General features: G+C 44.2%; 1 protein-coding gene across 2 annotated transcripts in view; it reads left to right on the top strand.

Moving 5' to 3' along the window:
• prkd3 (protein kinase D3) overlaps nucleotides 1-21159 on the top strand; it is a 36373-nt gene that overhangs the window by 9685 nt on the left and 5529 nt on the right. The window contains exons 3-13 of one of the 2 annotated variants that reach the window (XM_063498895.1): nucleotides 8924-9062; nucleotides 13025-13156; nucleotides 13701-13858; nucleotides 14756-14948; nucleotides 15049-15126; nucleotides 15204-15390; nucleotides 16241-16364; nucleotides 16568-16645; nucleotides 19203-19479; nucleotides 20569-20621; nucleotides 21010-21082. In XM_063498895.1, the coding sequence (XP_063354965.1) occupies nucleotides 8924-9062; nucleotides 13025-13156; nucleotides 13701-13858; nucleotides 14756-14948; nucleotides 15049-15126; nucleotides 15204-15390; nucleotides 16241-16364; nucleotides 16568-16645; nucleotides 19203-19479; nucleotides 20569-20621; nucleotides 21010-21082 (1492 nt within the window). Of the gene's footprint in view, nucleotides 1-8923; nucleotides 9063-13024; nucleotides 13157-13700; nucleotides 13859-14752; nucleotides 14949-15048; nucleotides 15127-15203; nucleotides 15391-16240; nucleotides 16365-16567; nucleotides 16646-19202; nucleotides 19480-20568; nucleotides 20622-21009; nucleotides 21083-21159 lie in introns of both variants that reach the window. The other variant, XM_063498894.1, reaches the window with a different exon arrangement.

Below are 21159 nucleotides of genomic sequence, written 5' to 3'. Positions count from 1 at the left end.
CTCCAATCTGCTGTGGTCGGCAGAGCAGCACAGCCCGTTCACTTTGTGTGCCTGCGTTCAAATGGCTTTTCTCTACCCTGCACTTGCTATTATTCTTGTCTGCGTGTTTAAACATTTAGAGAAATTGCCTCTCGGTGGCTGTTTTGAAGGAGGTGACAGCTAGAGTGTTGGAATTCGGCCGGACTGCTTATTTAGCTTTTGTTTTTTCTTTTCAGAGGTACATCTACGTGAAACTGTGTGAAACAAAGGCATGTCTGTAAAAGCAATTCCTCACTATTAGTCGGGAATAAAGTAAAGCTCATGCAGCTAGTCCTGAGCTACTTTCTGCTGCAGAGCCCACAGCAGTTATTAATGCTTTTGTTGAGCAACAGCAGCCTGTTTCTACATCCTGCCATTATTGCACACCTTCTGACCTTTTGCTCTAGCGGAACAAGAGAAAGTGCAGTTGCCATCAATCTCACAAAACTTCCCCCCAGGTTCACCTGTTTATTTGCCCCGTGTGGAGGTGAATCTGGCGGCCCTCTCTCGCTACTCCAGGCCAGAGAGAGGAGATGGAGTATGTGCTGCAGTATATCTTTGGGGTGGAGGTGCTGGCTGAGGATCGCAACGGAGCAATAACTCATCAGTGGTGTGCGGGGGCCTGGCCAAGCATGTCTTAGATCACACTGCTGTCTTCCTGCGAGGCCTTAGATCCTGTGACTCAGCCTTCCTCTCCTATGCCTGGCCTCTGGACGCTGTTGCATATAAAACTTGCACACAGAGATGCTTGCTGGCGCACACCCACACGTGTTGGAGATGCGTCACTGAAGAGGGATGAGGCAGGTTCTGTCATGCATGTATAAAAAACTTGGTGTTGTTCGGCTGGAAGCCACATGGCTCTCGTCGAGGATACAGTGGCTAATAACCAAGCAGTGACCTCACCACCATTATCTCGACTTCATTTCAGCGCTTTTGTTCTTAAGGCCAAATTACGACAGAAGGGCATTGTTCCTCCACATCCAGAAAATCAAGAGCCTGCTGAAATTACTGTAGGATTTTCTTTGGAGTGCTTCACGGCTACGTTTTATAAAAGCAGGAGGACGTTCTGCTTTTGTGGTTGATGTAAATTGGGTAAGGGGTATAGCTTTCCCAGAGTCTCTTGGTGATTGAAAGAGGTCTAAGAATTACAGGTGTAGAGTCTTCTACTGTGCTGTGGTCTGGACCTAAACTCAGTGGTTAGAGTTGCAATTCCTCCTTGTCCGGACCAGAAATGTAGATGCACACATGTTCACATAGATACACAGATATACGCACACAGCCCTCCACCTACAAAAACAAGAAAAGCAGCAGTGAATTAATTGCATCTGTACGTTTGGCACCAATTCAGACCCGTGCATTCATCATCTTGCAGAGCATGTCAGCTACACCTAAACCAGGCACAGATTTATGTGAAACGTACACGGGGTGAAAAGCTGTTTAGTGTCCAGAGACGCTGGTCAAACTGCGTCCGCACAAAGAAGCAGCGTGAGTCTGTCTTCTGTGCAAAGTGGGGGCCGCGAAAGCTTTGAAGGAGCTTTGTTTCTGTGTCATGCATGCTGAAATTTGTCAGATATATTTAAACAAAATCAGGCATGTTTCTATTAATATGAAGAACTTGCTGCTGTGTTCCGTGATGACACAGCCTCATGCAGTAAAAGCTATGAATGAACCATGAGCCGTATACGACCACATGGAAGAAAACGCGTTAGTCAGCCTCTAGAGTGAGAAAGTCACAGCTTCTCTCGCTGCTAATTCACCACGTGAGTTTCCTTTCCGTTGCATGCGGCTGCTTCAGTCGATTACCCCCAGTGAAGTCTTCCTTTTGCAGTGGAAAAGGAGCAGACGTCGCCAACACATCGTGAACATGTTATGGAGAGTGGTGGGATCCATTTGCTTAATCTGAAAAAATGTGCAAAGATTCCTTCTTGAGTGTAAACCATTTGAGGGGAGTGCTTCTTCAGTCAGCTGCACGTACCTTTCAAATCCCTTCCAACCCACTTTTACTTCTGCCTCCAGCTGCAGCCTGTTGTTCTTGGCCTGTGCATGCAAACGGAGGAGCAAACACTTTTGCTATAGAAATCAAGCATGCACTTGGACTGTTTCATGCACCGGCTGCAGAGCAGAAACGAAGCACTTTCTGTGCATTCGCCTGATTCATCGTGGACCGTTTATTCAAGCTCCGTCGAATCATGCTGGTTCTGTACAGATGACAGAGTCTCTGAAACATGTAGAAATAATTTTATATGAAGGTGAAAATGTTTTGCCTTATTAAATCGGTTGACTTTATACTCGGTAGTCTCCAGCTTTATTTTGAAGTTGCCTGAAAATCAGTGACGTTACAGCTTTAAGAGATGAAGCTCAGCTGGACAGATCCAGGCTAGTTTTTTCCACCTGATTCCGGTATTGAAAGCGCCGTCTTGTATCGGGATGGGATGTCGATCTGTTCCTTTAATACCGTGATATCAAAAGCGTCACGCCTCCTTTCTTCCAGCCATGTGGTTTGGATTCCACTGCACTTGCTCCTTGTGTGTGACATCACTCAGAGGTGCAATGCAACATGTGTCGTTCAGCATGTGAATTTCATTCATGTGTTTGTTTGTTTATGTATTGGTGGTTATGGTAACGCTTGAATTGACTCGTAAGATCTTTTCTTACTTCTTGCATTTAGTGGGATAGACTTTCTCTACTGCATAAACCTGGTAAGAAGCACGTTACTTAATTAGCTTGATACTGTGAGGACATCTCCACCATCAAAGTGAATCCATTCAGCTAAAGTGAATGGAAACTGTTACTGGAGGAGCCAAAACACATAATGTTATAGAAGACAGTGGAAAACCAGAGTGTTTCCAACATGCCCTCTTCTGACGCATCCGTCCAAGTGACAAATTCATTATTTGGCTGCCGTTGTTGCCCACATCTAGTGCTCTTGTAATTTGCAGTGCATGAGTGACTTGCGCCATGCTGTGTGGAAAAAATTTGCCTGGTATTACATTAATAATGTGCAATGAAAACAAATACAATTCCACTGTTGACTTTAATAAATTAACAAAGTTTCCACATGGCGTTTGATGTGACTCGAAGAAAGTAATTACACAGCTTTCCTCCAAGATTCGTGTGAGCACATAATTGGATTTTCCAATGCAGCCGTTGGACTAGTTGAAGTATTGAAGTGTATTTTCCTCTGTTGTGGGAGTTAAAAAGCACGTCAAAGTCAAACAATGGTTTGCCCATTGTTTTGACATGAAAACACTGTTGTCCTATTTGTGAAATCCTCACTACGGCTCAGCGGAGCTAATGGTTTCACAACAGACTGCGGAGCTCGTCGGCACAGCGCACGCTGCCTTTTAAATCTGCAACGCATCAGAATTAATCAAGTCACGATTGTAGCTGTTAACCCAGTTTGAGCAGATGCCGTCTTTTCTTATTGGCCTCTTTTTAAGATCTTCCCGATGCTCGCTCAGATACAGAGCAACCGAACTGAAAACATCGTCTTGTGTCTTCTGGTTCGGTGTCTCTGGGGCACAGCGATCTGTGCCTTAGCACTATTAAATAATTACAAGGTTATCGGTCAATAGATTTATTTATCTGCTGAATAAAAGCACCTTGTATCATGCCGATCTTGTGACAGTGTTTATCTTGCCACCTCGAGCAAAATAAACAAGAGTCTTTTACCTCCTGACTCTGGTTAAATGTTTCACAAGGATCCCGATGAAAAGTTTTAGGTTGTGTTGGAGGTTAGATAATCTTTTACCCTTTGCTTTTGTAATGTTTTTACATACCTCTGGTTCAGTATAAGAAAATCCATTAGTTTACACATTTACACCTGAGAACACTGCCCTGGCCTTTAAGTACATATCTGCTCAAGGACATTGCAGAGGAAACATCTACAGTTTCCAAGCTGGATGTAAAGTTTTCCATGCGCTCTAGCATTTTGTTTCTCTTAAGGGGACCGTTTGATTGAAATGCTAAATAATAGTAACCGACTTCAGTCTCATATCTTATGTAGGGAGGTGAAGTTTGACTTTTAGAAAAGCAGAAAGAATCTGGACACCTGGAAGTCCTGGGCTCCGTTTGCTTTTTCTAAACGATCCTGCTTCTGGCCATATCTGATTTAGTTATTTGCAGTGTTATAAGGAAAAATGGCACAATCTTTTGAGTCAGAGTATCCGGAAATATGCACATGACCATGGGATGCCAGATGTAACAGGACCTTTTTTTAAATTTTGGCATTTTATAATCCTTTTGCCAGGAAGAGTGTTTCTGAAAGCTTCTGGTGTCGGTGCCCTGAAACGCTGGAATCTGGAATGAGAATGAATGAAATTGGCTATAATAATTATAATGTCAGCTATTCAGTATTTTACAGTTCTACAGTTTTCCTGAGTATCCGTACATTTTGCAGCGTCGATGAGACAAATATGCTGTTTAACGTCAGCGTTATCAAACTTTAGCCACACTTTTCTTACTTTTCATAAACCGAAGCATCAAAGGATTAATCAAGAAAATGACAGCTAGATGAAAATAACTGTGGTTCGCAGTTCTGCATTCTTGTGCAGGGCTGCGTGTTTCACACGAGCAGCATTGTTTCCATCGTCCAACTTTTATCTCCGGCGCTGCGATGATGAGCTGGACGTTTAACTGTCGCTGTCCTCCACATCTGTCTGGCCCGCTGCCACGCCAATAAAGGTGTTAGACAGCCCGAGGTCAAGCTGCATGCTTTTCCTTACTGCGAGCACACGGCCATCTGTCAGAGCCTGCGCGCTGCTCTTAGCGCCGCTTCACCCTCACCTCTGCCACACATCGCACATGCAGCGAAACACAAATGTTTAACCACATAATCAGGTGCACGCCATCCTGTTTCACAACAAACTCTCATTGTCCTCTGTGACTGAGGCCCTCGTGCAGGAATTGTACAGCAGCCGCACAGAATACATGAGCTATGACTTGTGATTAATTTCACTCATTTATCATTTTGTGTCTGAGAGTAATAAGCATCAATATTCCTCAAAGCTACATACTTTTTTTTTCCAGCCAGATCATTTTTTCTTGGCCGTCTTGAGATAATTTGTTTTTGGCTTCCAATAAAATAGGACCATATTTCAAATCTGTCCCGCTTTTTCCTTCATCTCCTGCCTCTTACTCTCTTTCCTTACAGCAGGATTTAGCATATCAATGGCGGATTAGTTCGTTTAACAAAAGCTTACTACTGCAAAGCCCCTTTCCACTTGTCTTTCCAGCCTGACTTGTGGACCTCACACACAGCTTCTCTTCGCCGGGGTCTTTGGTGTACGTGTGTGGTCGCGGCTGCTCAGCTGAATGGACTCTCGTTCGAAGATGACAAAAGACGCGCTTAGTCACTACGGGCTTCGGAAATGTATGCAGCAGCATGTGTGGGTGATGGTGTGTAAGGATGTATATGTGCACAGGCGCACGCTGGAGGTGAATGGTTTATTTTTGCATGCGGGAAGGAGAAAATGTATAAATGCAGTGCTTTATACGTCCATCCACCCGCAGGTCGGCCTTCGGCTATCCCTCTACGCCTGCGATCAGAACAACAAACTGTTAAAACGTTGTCCTAAACCTGCCAGTCTATTGTTCTTGTACCATAGGCTTCCTCTTACTTTAGTAGGGCATGGAAAAAAGTAATGTCCTCTGCCCTCGGAGCTGCTATGTTCTTGCCTGCAGATGCAGATGCTCTGGAATGGGACTCATTCTGTACAGTGGAAAGTGCTGCACGAGGAGCCAAGAGGAGGTGACTCAAGCTGGCTAGATATGGGCATCAACTTCAGCTTTTGTGTGTGCGTGTGTTTGTGTGTCCAAGTGCAGGCGTGTCAGGCGGGTGGAGGAAAACCCTACCGTGACACTGCAGCCGCCTCAGGAAGGATGCCCCCCTTCTCCCGCCTTTGGTGCTGATGGTTTGAGCCATACAGCATTAATCACCTGAAAGCGTGACAGGATTAGGATGTAGATATGTCAGCTGAGGCATCGAGCTGGAAAGGTTTCGTTCTACAGTCGCGTGCCTTGTTTTTACACTCTGAGCAAAATCAGCTTCTCATGCAGTTTGGATATAACTGAAATAGTCTTCATATATGGATTATGTTGCCATGCAGTTGTTGTTGTGAGATCAGTGCACAGGTTTACATCATGACTGAGCAGGAGTAGGGATACAAATAGAAATACATTTGTCATTCATGGAGTCGTGGGGAAAATTACCCCAGCGTGCTATAAGGAGGGAGGCGTCTGTCCTGACAGGTAATCAGCCTATGAGAGTGTTAACGTGTGAGCAACAAGCATTTTGTGCAAAAGTGGAACATCTGGAGAACAGGAAGAGAACATCCAGGCTGTCGCTGCACATGCCACAACTTCTTTTGTTCTGATGATTCCCAGTTTGATCAGACAGGTTCCAGATGGTGCTGCATGCTGGATCAAAATCTAATGGTGCTTTTCTACGCTGATAAGCCCACCTCCAACACCACGGGATGAAATGCAGCCAGAAACCATGACAGTGCCTCCACCGTGTTTTACAGAAACTGACTGTTGTAGCTCTCTCCTAACCTCCCCTTCCACTGAGACGTTTCCGATGAAAGTCTCATCTCTCAGGTCCCGTGTCTGGTCTATACTGGGCTTTATTTTTATTTATTCATAAGCACATGACCTTCAGATACTGTTGACCTGCTGTAGGTAGGTTTTTAAGCCTGCTGTTTCATCTTTTGTCCTCCACTTGTTGTTTCCTTTCATGTTTTTAAGGACACATTTCACACCATCCTGAGATACTCCAGGTTTTCAGCAATTAGCTCTTTGGGAATCCCCCTGTTGGTGCAAAAACTATTTGTTTGACTTAAGTTGTGTTATCTTTATCATTTTCCATAGATTCAGATGAAGACATGAGAACAAATGATGCGTACCTAAAAATACAAATGAAAACTGGTTCTTTACTAAGTCCATTTCTTGATTTAGGCGCTCTTTTTATGCTCGAATGATTGTGTGGTGGTTTAACAAGGAAACCATAACGTTCCTGTGAAGATGGACTAAAAATGGGTGAAAAAGCAGCCAATGTCATAAGAAAGTGAAAGGGAATGAGGGGTGGCTCAAGACTTTTGCACACTACCATATTTTAGTATTTTTTGTTATTAGAAGACATTTAATTTATTCTTGGAATGAGCCTGTTGAAAGTGCATGAATGCTTTTGTAAGCACCCCACAACTGTTGAGCCTTTCAGTGGAAAAAACCATTGCCGTGTGATTTTCCCCGTTGCCGTATAATTTTCCCCTGGGGGAGACTGTTCCCCTCCACAGTGGGAGTTCCGAGTGCAGGTTGGGGGCAGGGGTCCAGCTCCTTTATTACAATGCATCTGTATTCCACTGCTGACTGAAGCACCACTACAAGCCTGTGCAGTTATCGGTTGCTTTGCAGAATTTAAATTTTTACCTTTAGGCATTTCATCCTTCTGGCTTAGTTGACACAAGTCATGTGATACACTCGTGTTTTCCCCCGGCCATCAATCTGTCTCGCTTTCTCTCTCTCTCTGTGTTTCTTGGCAGTTATAAGCCACCAGGTGTCTTATGTGTCCTGTGCCTAGACACTGTACCAACCCCTGGTACTCCCAGGACACAGTGGCATTGTTCTGTGTGGCCCATTGAATGTGACCCTGGTTCAGGGGGAAACAGCTGGTGGATTCTTCAGTACCAACCTACTTGGCATCAAGGCTAGGCTCTTGCCTTGGCGTTAAACTACAGCGTCACAGTTCCCAATCTGTGTCGGGACAGCTTTGAAAATTCATTGAGGGTCGCTGGACTTTTTCCGCAGTGTCAGGTGTGCAGATGTGTTGTTATGCTGCGCAGGTTCCTGGTATTCAAAGCGCATTTCTCCTTTGAGCTTTGAAAAGTCTGAGCAAAGAGGAGAGATCCTTGCCAAGTAGATGTTCAGTAAGTTTCACTTTGATTTGACCTTTTGATGGCGTTTCCTCCTTTTAAACATGACAGACGTGCTGCGGAGCCACAGCGCAACAACACTGGGCAAACTCTGCCGTTTCGCCGCATGGACAGTGGATATAGTACACGCACATAATTTCATTATAGGCCTATCCCTGTGACAAGAACATGGCTTTCTAAGAGGTTATGGGCTGCCCTCACCACAGGAAGTGACTCAGTATTGACTGGCGCTGCACTTCCTGTATGCTGATTCTTCTGAACTCCTCTCAGGATGTTTACCTCCTCCTTCTCCCCGTCTACCTCTCCCACCCTCTTCCCCGCCCCTTTCCTTGGTCATGTGACTTTATGTCGCACACTCAGCTGCCGTTCACGACCAGCTTGTCAAGGTTTGTTTTGGTCAACACGCTGTGAGCGGTGATAGCTGCTGTTGGGCGTTTTAGACACGCTTGAATAAAGGTGATTCATCTTTTTGTAGAAAGCTGCTCAAATCCAGCGGAAACACTTCAACAACTAAAGCACACACATCATCGAATCGTCTTAATAGATGACTCAGAAAACTCAAAGTGCACAATGCAGAACACACGGGTTTAAATGCAAGCCACTCGTTTTGATCACAGTGGGGAAAACGTGAATTAGTCTGTGCTGAATTTATTCCAAGTATATAGTGTCGATTCCTGCGAGGGAGGAAAGGGGCTCTCTTCCTGAGCCATTGGGTTCACAATACTGCACACAAGCGGTGATGTAAGCTGCTGGAAATGACATAATGTGAGTGTGCGTGTGCGTGCTTGAAAAAGAATCAAGACAACTGGCTGGATCCATATCTTTTTAAATGCTCTGTATTAGATCCACTGCAGTGCATAACCATAAATGTCCACGTATTGGGCATCGCGTCTCGGGACATTTAACTTTATCAGTATTCGTTATGCCTAAAATTAAACTTGCTTATTTATTTTTGTTGTATCTCCCTTTCTCTCCAGTTCCCGGAGTGCGGCTTCTTTGGCATGTACGACAAGATCCTGCTATTCCGCCACGACTTAAACGATGAGAACATCCTGCAGAGGCTGACTGCAGCTGAAGACATCCATGAAGGAGACCTCATTGAGGTGGTGCTTTCTGGTATGTAAAGCAGTCTGATGTCATTTCTCACCTTACCGTAAATGTGTTTGTACAGCGTATGCACATTTTCCATCCTCTAATTTAAGAGGTCAAAATAGCATTAACTGAAATGTTAGTTGGCATATTTATAAAAAGGAAAAAAGACATTCTTGAGCTGCGCTGTTGAAGAGTAGAAAATAAAACTTCCCAGTTCAGATTAGTTATCCAGATAGTTTAGCTTACGGCCACATTCAGGTGAGGACTGATTTTAACTAAATGCAGCTGCAGACACAAAGACTGTTACATTTTGAGCCACTGATGATGAGAGACTTTATGCAAACGCAGTTTTTTCCTGCAAAAGCACAGATCAGTTATTCGATGATTGGACTGTCTTCTTTCCACAACATGTCTTCTGCCTTCAAACATAATTATTTTACTGCACTTCTTCTGTTAGGTGTCTATGCAGAATTAATGTATAATTATTGAGCTTGTGCCTGATTTGCATATTTAGTGATCGTATTTAGCCTTAATGTGATGATGCTATCTGTTACTTACATTTTTTTTAACCTTAAATACTGCTTTTTAGAAAAAATGTGTGTAATTTTACAGCTCATAACTCTAAATACCGAGGCTCATTATCCAAGGCAGATATCTCCACATGAGCAGCACCGCATCCATCCAAGCTCCGCAGCGTTATTTCTGTTTATATTCTCGGGATTTTGACCGAAGGGTTTGTAGACCTTTTATTCAGAGACTGATTCATAGAACATTCTGTTCCTAAAAACATGGTGGAAACTATTTTTCCTGGCTTTTGATATTATTTTTTATTTAGGAGTGTCAAAATGAGATTTTAAAAATCTTATTTCAACAAAGGAAACAAAAAATTTTGAGCTTGGCTTCATCCAGTGTTCATATTTCTGTTCTGGGAAAATATCTAAACGTGACAGTTTGTTTGCAGTTTAGACATCAGCGTATAGAGTGGTTTTAATAGAAAGGATGATTGTCTTAGCATACGTGATAAACTGCTTTACTTGTGGTATATGTTGGAAGTTGTGACCCATTTACCTGCAGTGACTCCCCTAATATAAACCCAGCAGCAGACTTGTTCATGTATTTAGAGGATTATACTATAAACCAAATTCTTCTAAATCTGGCAGCGCACTTCCTCCAATTTGCCCAGTTTTTGTTCAGTCTTTTCTTATATACAAACTGTGATACAGTGCAGTGTGTTTGCTGGCACAGCGTTGCTGCTGTTTTAGACTTCTAGACTTCCAAAACAGGAGAAAAATGAATATAAAACTCCTCCAAGCAGTATAAACCACGTGTTTGCAAAGTCTAAACAGTGGTCTGAAAGTAATACGCTTCAAGTATTCGAGTCAGCTTATTTTTTTAAATTTTGGGCCCAGTCGTCGTTGCCACACCTTCATAAACACGGTCTTTTGTGTCTTGTTCGGGGGTCCCGTTGGGGCTGAGATGCTTGTTGTGAGCGTCCTCTGTGCTCTCCCAAAATAAATATTAGTCTTGAGCAATTTTCTGTCATTAGTGAACGAATACAAGCAGACAGTCCTCTCAAACACTTGCTTCTTGTGTGACGTTTGAGTTTTTTCTTTCCATAATTTTCCACCTTTGTAAAACTACACAGGTGCTCGGTTTTTCTTTGTTATTTCCTGCGATGAATGAGCCGGCTTCCTCTGCGGTGCTGAGACCAACAAATGGCTTAGGATATCTGTTCTGCTCCAATCTGTGCTGCTGCTCCATCTGCCTCCACTGGGAAGCACCTGACACCACCTGTGCTGAGTTCCCCCCTCTCTCCTGGGCTGACAGTATTGTTTGCAGGGATTTAGTCAGGGGATGATTGTATAGTTTCAGGATCTGAGGATACTTCAGGCTGAGGAATGTAGACTAAAGACTGGAGAACTTCCTTCTTTTTGTTTCTGTCTGTGTTTGTCTTGTGCTCTCTTTTGTGTCAGTCTCTGCGGCTCGCGATTCCCTCCCCGCTTTCTCTCGTTCTAATCCCCCCCCTACCTGAACAAATCCGTCTGCAGGTGTTAGCGCCAACAGTGGAGCCAGGCGATTTATAACCTGAGATATACCTGCTGAAAACGGCTGTAGAAGATCTCAGATTTGCTACACATGGACACATGCTTCATCTCACAATCTGTGAACGCGACCTTCTTTTTGAGAGGGGCTTTGCATGTCGGACGCTTGATCTTTGTGTGTGAAACACGAGCTGAGAGACGAACCTTTTTCCACCGTGCAGTTTCTCTCTCGTCCTCGTCTCCATTCAGTTTTTCCTCAGCGAGCTTGTTTTTGGATTGTGCGGCTGTGGGAGAAGGACAGTCTGAATATCTCCCTCTCTGCAAGAAGCAGGCAGAAGTGGCTTTTTCTTGGCTGCGAGCTCAAAGAAAAAGGCTTGTTTTTCCTGCAGTAAGTGATTGTAGTAGACCCGCGGAGTGTAAACACGCTCTGATGTGCGGGGCGGCCCTAGACGCAGCGGACGCTGCGCAGGCCATCTCGGCCCATGAGGTTTGAGGTTTGGCCTGACCGAGTGTCCCTTTGTTCTGTTTCTCACTCCTCCTAAATTCCCACCCACTTTCACAAGCCCCTTATTCACCGCCACGGGCAGCGTGAAATTGATATTTTACAACACCTTCTGCTTGTCATAAATATAACTAACTTGTTTTTGTGAGATGGAAACTTTTGACTCCGAATGGAAACTCGGTGCCTCCGAGCGAACAGATAGCACATTCATGCGAGCCCCGCCGCTCGTGAGAAGCGCTCCGAAAAACAACGTGTCGAGTTTATGTTTGGAGTTGTTTGATACTTATTAGCACGATAACCATTACGTAACACTGTTGCTGCTAAGAAGTGGCCAGTTGTTTTGCAGACGTGTGTGCAGAAAGCTCATGAATGCTGCCTTTCATGTGTCTGTGCGAGAAAGCTGTGCGCGCCTCTCGACATGTGACCTCGCTGAGCTCTTTCTCCTCTTCTTCCCAAACTGCCAACATCACCCCACCAGCCACTGTAGTTCTCAACAGCGGCCCCGAATTGTCTCAGATCTTTAATATTCCTGCAAATGTCTGTAAATATTTTCCATTCCAGGGATTATGAGCAGTGACATCAAAATGTTTGCTTTCCCATTTGACCTGTCCTGCATTCTTTGCTCAAATTAAGAGATCGGATTCATTTAACCAACTGCCTTTTTGTTTCCTCCCATCTTTACTCATATCAGATGCTGCTTTTAAGCAAAGGACGTTTCACATTTGTTTTTTAAGCTGAAAATGCCTTCATCGTCAAACACAATGAAATGGCGTTAGCACATTTGCTGCTTAACCCAAGAGTAAATATTAACTGTCCCCTCGTTGGTCACTGCTGCCACAGAAGTGACTGCATAGGAACAGAGAAGGCACAGTCACACACTCAGGGATATTTGGCAGCATGAGCCTTATCTTACTCATCTTCACATCTTTGATGATTCACAGCCGTGATTGCCAAGTCTTGTTGCCAACGACAAACTCACTGTGTCTCATTTGACACAGAAATGTGGAAAAGATGAAGACAAATAAGAGAGAAACAGGAAGAGAGACATATTCATGGCTCTGCTCATTTGATATTCGGTTCTTAATAACAAACAGGAATAAAATGCATGTCTCTGGTGTCTTATGGGCGTGCCCTATCACTCGACTGAAACAAACGATCACGCTCATGTGGTGCAGATGTGATGCCCTCTACTGCAGCAGTGAGACATAGCATCCGTGTTTATGTGCAGTAAGTGGAGCGTGTAGAGTAGATCTTCCCTGTGCAAGCTCACGTGCACCTACTTACTGCAGTATTTGTGTGACATTAAAAACTGTATTCAAAAATATTTATTCTTCATCTGTAATGATTTTCTTTAGATTAGAAGTTTCTTTGTGAACTTTTCTATTTTCTATCTTTAGTCAAACAACCTCTTTTTCTATATGTGTTTGGCTTTTTGTTTCTAGCTCAAGCCACAGTTGAAGATTTCCAGATCCGACCCCATGCCCTTTACGTCCACTCCTACAAGGCCCCCACCTTCTGCGACTACTGTGGCGAGATGCTATGGGGTCTCGTTCGGCAGGGGCTTAAATGTGAAGGTTAGACGCTCGCGCACACAGTGGCACTCACATTGGGATGAATTCTACCAAATTCCCAAGAACTTGTCCTTTATCTGCACCTTCCTTTTTACCGTATCCGCACTCAAACACAGATCCAAAAACACACCACATATCTGACCTTGGAAATGTATCAGGGAGATATAGAGGCAAACAAGAACAATGTGGCGCAGGCACAGTAGCCGTTGAAATGCTTGACATTCAGATCCCAGTGGACTTATGTCACGCTCGCTTTCCTTCCATTTTTTCACATTGTTGAATCACACTTGAAATATGCTCTTGTGTTTTCGTGTCATTAGGCGGGATTTGAAGTTCTCCGCTGACAGCAAATAAAGTTTAAAGAGAGAAGATTTATTCACCAGTGAAACATTCCTAGCCATAAATTCTCGTACTAAGCCTGTTTATCAGCAGGACCATCTTGTGGCTGATTTGCAAAATGAGACGTTTCTTCACCGCATTTCTTATGATGATGTCATCTTTCCATGATTTCGGTAACTAATGTGATCTGTTTTTTTGCTTTGTTAAGGATGTGGGCTAAACTACCACAAGCGCTGTGCCTTCAAGATCCCAAATAACTGTAGTGGTGTGAGGAAGAGGCGACTGTCCAATGTTTCACTGCCTGGACCATCTCTCTCTGTCCCCCGACCTTTACCTGCTGAAAATGCAGTGGTTGTCCTGGATGAGGTAAGCTCGGATTGCTGTGAGTGTGACTGGATGAAGGTGCTCGGATAGAAAAAGAGCAGCGTAGAGGAATTTTAGTAGCTGCGTATTCTCTGAACAGAAGGGAAAATGTGAGGATTACTGTTTTATCCATATGTAAAATGAACTCGCTGAAGCTTTGTCTTAAATGGAAAAAATGAAGAAAAATGAGAGAGAAGCAGGAAGCATATTCGGAGCAGGCGACTGGCCAAGTATGTGCAGCAGGCAATCCACATGCAGCTCACAGGCTCTGTCTCCACTGTTAAATGTTTCTAAACTTATCAAATGTGGCTCTTTTCCACGAGTGAACCTCCTGGGCCCTGTTGTAGAATACCACTGATGCAGAAAATTGAATTGTGCTGCACAGAGCTCTGTGGAGAGATCCTCAGCGAGGTCTTACGAAACCATTTTTGCATAAGCCCACACTGAGATATTCCCCTCTTGTCTTTGTCTCTCCAAAAGGTCACCAGGAAATGTAATTATGCTAATGACATTAAAAGTCCATAGAAGTCCAAGTTTATGTATCTGCTCACTTGTTGGCAAAAAGTGAAGAAAGCTCCATTCCTGACAGATTCCAGACTGCTCCATTTATCCACCAAAAAATCACAACTAAACTCTAATGTGTGGCAAGAGTGACAAATCTGATCGTCTTGTTTGGACCAATAGAAGCGCAGACACTACTCACTTTTTTCTTTGATTTCTTTTACTCACATGTCATTACTCACTCTCTTTGTCTGTCACTCACATACTCCCTCTGAGGCTCTTCTACCTCTGTTTTTTATCTTATTTATTTATCTTTCCTCTTTCGCTTCCTTCCTGCATATGGTTTTTAATTCTTCCAAATACCCCCCGTCTTCCCCTTTTCCCATCTAACCCCAGCAGCAGAGGTCCCATCAGGAGGCAGGGAAGCGCATCCCGTCCTGGAGCGGCCGGCCTATTTGGATGGATAAGATGGAAAAGACACGGGTTAAGGTGCCACACACGTTCGCCATTCACACCTACACTCGTCCTACTATCTGCCAGTACTGCAAGCGTCTGCTCAAAGGTCTCTTCCGCCAGGGCATGCAGTGTAAAGGTAGGCTGACCAATGAAGACTCTGTTACAGAGGATGTGGAATAGCAGCGCTTTACCATAACTCACATGTATTCGAGTCATTTGCACATTTTGTTTCCTAGACTGCAGATTCAACTGCCATAAGCGCTGTGCTTCAAAGGTACCAAGAGACTGTTTAGGTGAGGTGGACTTCAATGGAGGTAAGTTCTACATCATCTTTCAAACTGACAGTTGTTTATTTCTCATATTTGTAATTCTAATAAAAGTTCTTGTGCAGAGCCAGCGAGCCCTGGGCCGGACTCAGACACTACCATGGATACAATGGAGGTAGACAGTAATTATATGGATTGTGGCAGAGGGATGGATGATCCAGATGAACCATCCACTCCGGATGAGAGGATGTTTGAAATGGACTCACCGTTGCTGGACAGGGAGAAGGATGAAGAGCCCATCAAGACTATTAGGTATGAACATACTGGTTAATCCAGGCCAGCTGTAGCCCAAACTGCAGTCATTTACATTTGATGTTCCATGGAGACTAAGAGGCACCAGTGACACCAGGGACAAGGACGACTGCTTAACTCTTTCCTTCATAAAGACCACATCTGGCGACCTCAGCTGTACGCTGACCATTTTGCCACCTGAGTTCATATCAGTAAAGTTGTTGTTTGGGGACCGTTAGGATAGTTTGTGGGTTTTTTCAAGGGTAGCTGCAGGGATAGATCAGCCTCACTAACTTCTTTGTTCTCTAGGCAGTCCTTAAATATAACAGACACCACTCAGTTCAGAAAAGAGCTTCAAGGATTATTCCTAGAAGACAAGTCAGACACGGGATTAAAAAGAAGAGCTAGGGTGAATTGGCCAATCAGGTGGCTAATCTATCAGCTGATGTGGGATGAATGTCAGAGGTCATGCAAACAACCCAGTCCTGGTTTCTGATGTTATTTTTGTATTTTTGTTCTACTCTACTGTAATCGAACAGTTGAGTAAAAAAGGGATCAGAAACAAGAAGAGGAGGGGAAGACATTCAAGGTTGCTGCTCTGATTCAAACTGGGGAATTTGCGGTTATTTTTTAACTACTAGTTCTAACGCTCCAACTCCTCTGTTTATTCTCCAGCTGCAGCAGCAGAGTCTGATGTTTCCAACAGTGTTACGTAAAACATAAAAAAAGCGCTTCACTTCGTATGAGGGATGTCTCAGGAAGTACCTGCTGTGCTCTGAATGGTGTTTCGTTAATGAAATCGTAACTCTAAGACAGTTCCGATTATTGTGATAATCATCACTAAATAAAAAAACTCCTTTTATGTTTGCAGCCCCTCCACTAGCACCAACATCCCTCTGATGCGGGTGGTCCAGTCCATCAAACACACCAAGAGGCGGAGCTCCACGGTGGTGAAGGAGGGCTGGATGGTTCATTACACGAGCAGGGACAACCTGGTAAGACTGATAACCCCAAAGCCCAACAGAGGAGCTTAGCCTGAAACGGCTCTGCCCTAAATGTATGCTGGGGAAACTGTTCACATGTGCTGAAATCAGCACACGAGGTATTTTCCTTGTGAAATAAAATTTTGAACTTCCATAATATCGGTAGGTGGTCCATGTTTTGCCACTAGGACTAACTCGGGGTTTCCATTTAACAGCGGAAGAGGCATTACTGGAGGCTGGACAGCAAAAGCCTGAGTCTCTTCCAGAACGACACCGGAGCCAAGTTCTACAAAGTAAGATTAAAACTATTATTTGTGCCGTGTTCTTGGAAAACCACGGCTTCAGCTTGATGCGTCGCATTATTATTCATAAGAATATCAGAAAAGCAGATGCAGCGTCCAGTCTGTGCAGAGTTATGTCATGAAAATCCCCACAGTGCTTTGTCAGAATTTACCACCGCTCTACTGTCTTATGATTCAAACGTGTCATTTAGGAAAGATCTGTTTTCATATTCAGGTATAAAGGCTGTCTGTCATGCTTATGAGTGATATGTAAATAAAATCTACCCAGTGGCAGCCGCGTGACTCAGCTGAAGGCTGCCGCTTCACAACTGTAAACTACCCTGTGGTCACTTCGTCCCACTGAAATTCCCCCTGTGGTTTTTCACAATGCTGCCTGGTCTCTTCACTGCGTGAAGTGAAAGGGTCGCAGTCTCGCAGTCTCGGAGTTTCTACGTTTCATCTTCCTCAGTATCACTAACAGCAGAGATGGGACATTTAAATGGGGTTTTGAAGAAAATGTCAGCATTCAGACTGCGTCTGTCACACAAAAGAGTTTTGATTAGCTCTTATTTTAGGGAAGGGAAAACATTTCTAAAAAGTCACACTGTGAGCTGTTAAATGCTGGCTTTGATTCTTTTTCTAATCCTCAGTGTTTGCTTTGAGTGAAATGTGAAGATTTAAACGTGTAAATGGAGTTGAGGAGAATATGTGTGACACTTCCCTCTCGGTGGCAGCGCCGTAGTCAGTCATTACGCCGCCACAGGGGCTTAATAGCACAGTAATTACACAGTGAGGCCTGGGGGAGGGAAGTACAGGCTGCAAGGTAAAGACTTCCACATGTGTGTCGTGTGTGCTGTGTAGGATGGAACGTGTAATTATCTTATTGTTCTTCTCGCTTTGTGCGTTTTGAGACTTTAACACCTCTTCGAATTGTGGTCAGAGGTATGTTGCAACAGGGCGCTGAGTAGGATGCGGCAGAGTTTCCACTTCGGTTGAGCGAGTCTCAAACAGGTGGTCTCGCTCACAGCTCTGCTTATTGTCCTGCCTGCCTTCTTTTTGTTTTTTCTCCGTCCACATTTGTTGTGAAGCAAGTTTTGGAAAAACTGTATTCCTTCCCCTTTCTCTCCCAATTATTCGTCACACCCTGCGTCCCCTGCCACTAAATCCTCGGAGAGGAAACCTCAGTGGGGACCGGCTCCTCGGGGTGTGTTTACAGGGCAGCTTTATGTGGTTCTTTATTATCAACTTGGCACTCAGCTATGTTTAAAAGCTTCAGGAGGCTAATTGAAGGCTTGCTGTAAATCTCCTTTTTATGCTCCAAAGTTTGGTCTTTGCCTCCTGCTTCAGAGCAGAGGATTTTTATCTGGGACAGATAACATGAAATTATTTCCTGTAGTATTTTGGGGGGAGGGGGTCTTCTACCGAAACCACTGCTTCTCCATAAGCTCCGCTGGTATCCGGAAAGCCGTCTGCCTCGAGCTCTTTCCTTTCATTCCTCCCCAGTTTCTAGCCTGCTGCTCATCAGTGTGTGGCCGCTGTCCTCCCCACTCCCCTTTTCTTTATACCTCCAATCTGATTAGTGGTGGTCGCGTGGTGGCTCGCTTGCCAGGCATGGCAGCCATTTTCACCATTTGGAAGCCATAACAGCTACTCGTTTGAAGATGAGACCCCTGTACTTGTGGCTTTCTCTGAAGAAGCTTTCATGGGGTGAGGGGGCTTCTCCCTGTCACAGTATCACACACGCCCACTCACAAACGACCCCATGGAGGAACGGTAGTTGCTTGGTCTTTTGTCTTGGTGGCTAGTGGTAGCGCCAGCGCCTCGTGCTCAGATGGGGCCTCTTGCTGGCCCTGCCTTGTAATCAGGGAACCGCTCGAGCCGCCGCAGAGCGCGCTCACGTGACCAGGCCCTGCTAACCACAAGCACTTCATCTGATACTGTGTGGTGAGCCACGCAGAGCAGACGGCGTGCGCCTCTTTGAGCCCCCATTGGTTGAAAATTGTCTGTATTTTTAATTTCGGCCCTCCCTCCCACCTTTGATTTGACAGTGAGTTAGACAGGCAAGGGGGGGACTTTTAAAGTGTAGTGCGGCTCCGCTTTCTGTTTGTGCTCACAAGTCAAGCGAAGAGGAAGGCAGAAAGTTAGAGCGGGGACGACTGAGTGCGGCGTGTGTGTGAGTGTTACTTCCTCTGTCATTACCTTTTGTGTATCATTGCTTAATTGTGGATTTGCTCATTTAGTAGCATGGTATGTTTTTGATCTAAGAAAGCATTTTTTCATATTCTTCTAGTTTATAGCCAGCATCGGCTATAGGAGATTTTAATTTCTCCACCATTCCATTTCAGCACTTTATATGTGCATGCACTGTGTGGAGGGGAAGTGTATCTGTTTGTTTTGGTTCCTTCAAAAGTTGCATTCATGTGCTTTTGGACTTGCATAAATTGTTTATTGGCTGAAACATTAAGAAAGACAGAAAAGAAGACTCTGATTCTTTCATTGAGAAATGCAGAATGTGATCTTTTATGTTTCATCTGCTTTTCTTATCAGTTCTCCCTCACTGCTTCCACAGGAAATCCCTCTGTCTGAGATCCTCCAGGTAGAGCAGTGCAGAGACTACAGCAATCTGGCTCAGGGCAGCAACCCTCACTGCTTTGAGATCATCACAGCCACCATGGTCTACTATGTAGGGGAGAACAACGGCAGTCACTACCACAGCCCTGCTCTGGCCGCCTCTGGAGTCGGCATGGAGGTGGCTCAAGGCTGGGAGAAGGCCATCAGACAGGCCCTGATGCCCGTCACTCCTCAGCCCAGTGTAGCCAGTGCTGCCGGCCAAGGCAAAGATCACAGTAAGTAGAATTTATCAGAACTTTCTTGTGCTAAAAATGCTGCTGATATGTCTCCGGATGAAAAACTCGTTTGTTTTTTATCTTGTGTTTGTAGGAATGAAATCAGCTTGCATGTGTCTTTGGTTAGCGAATGAAGCAGGCTTGTTACCTGTCGCGGCCGTGACAAACGAGAACTGTTTGCTCATATAGAAAGAAAAAGGCTCTCTGTGCCCTGTCGTAGGCGATTTTTAAACTGCTTTGATGACCTTAAAGTTGATGTCCTCGGTTAACTTTTGCTAGCCTGGGAAAGCCCTGACTCAGGGTCTGTAGGCCAAAGGAAGTGGGGCTGTGAAGTCACTGTTTGGGGATGACAGTAGTGTAAGTAGTGAAGTGACATGACTGTATGGAAACTGAGCTTTTGATGGTCAGGGCAGCGATAATATCTCCCAGTCTTCGAAAAAAGAGAGAGAAATGAGAAATGTGCACAGTCTGAGGTTAACTGATAACGAGCGTGACATGAGAAAACCTGAGAAAAGACGCTAGAAGCCAACCTGATAAAATAAGTCAAACTCACTACATTGATCTGAATTCATTTACTAATGAACTAAGCCGTACTTTACTATCAGTAGATGAAACGTTTAATCTGCAGATGACAGCGTGATGAATGTGTTTGTCTCTGTTAATTGAAAAATCAAAGCATTGTCTAAGAGTGAAATTCCATCTTTGTGTCGAGCATTACCTCACAGAAAGTTTTCTGCTGGCTTTTATCTCCGGCTTTCTGTCCAATGCCTAGTATGCAGAATTAGTTTCTGCGGCTGTCTGAATCCCCAGTTTTGAAATGCATTGCATACTTTCAGCATTCAGTCACAGATAGCTTTCCAGATCAATTTTATAGCCAATTTATTGTGTAATAAAATGCTTCATTATGTGGGGCTGTGAGTTATTGCGTGCAGCTGTGATAAGATTGCAGGTTGTGGAAAAGTAGAAATACTGGTATCTGAGCAAGCTCTGATTACAGTTGCTTAAGAATTTAGTGTCTGCTTTGTGCATTGGCAGAGTGATGTTGTGTTACTTGTTGAATGTGGAAATATCATGTGTTTCCCTCTGCAGAAGAGCTGTCTATTAGCATATCTGTGTCCAACTGCCAGGTCCAGGAGAATGTGGTAAGTGGAGCTTCTTTTTTCTCTTAGATGCTGTTGCACAATTTCCCAGCACAGCTTGCAAATTTATGCATTCATATGCTATTAAAATAGTTGCTGTGGTTAGATCAGAAACGGTATCCTAGTGTGCCCGTCGCCGAAACATCCAGTGGAAGCTTTTACGCTGCAGAAATGGGGAAGCTGCAGACTCATTTTTTGGTCACGGAGTTTTCGTCTCAGTTCCACTTCTGCATTTAGTGAAAGTTGCATATTTGGCAATACCTGAAAAACATTTTGGAATGGCAGCAGTTTTGCCAAAACCAAAGATGATGTAACTGTTTCAGCATGGAAAGTTAACTTGAATGTTTCCACAAGCAGAGGAAAATTAACGGTATAAATTACGCCCGTGTAGGATATTGCCTCGGTGTACCAAATATTCTCCGATGAAGTGCTGGGATCGGGCCAGTTTGGCATTGTGTATGGAGGTATGTTTGTGCTTTAATTAAAAGGAACATTTTGTATTCAGTGTCTGTGCTGTGAATTGATGTTTTTTTCTGTTTGT

The sequence above is a fragment of the Pelmatolapia mariae genome, linkage group LG16_19 (assembly GCF_036321145.2).
Source record: "Pelmatolapia mariae isolate MD_Pm_ZW linkage group LG16_19, Pm_UMD_F_2, whole genome shotgun sequence".
NCBI classification, from domain to species: domain Eukaryota; kingdom Metazoa; phylum Chordata; class Actinopteri; order Cichliformes; family Cichlidae; genus Pelmatolapia; species Pelmatolapia mariae.
Note: the sequence above shows the minus strand (reverse complement) of the source record. Positions and strands in the feature narration are given on the sequence as shown.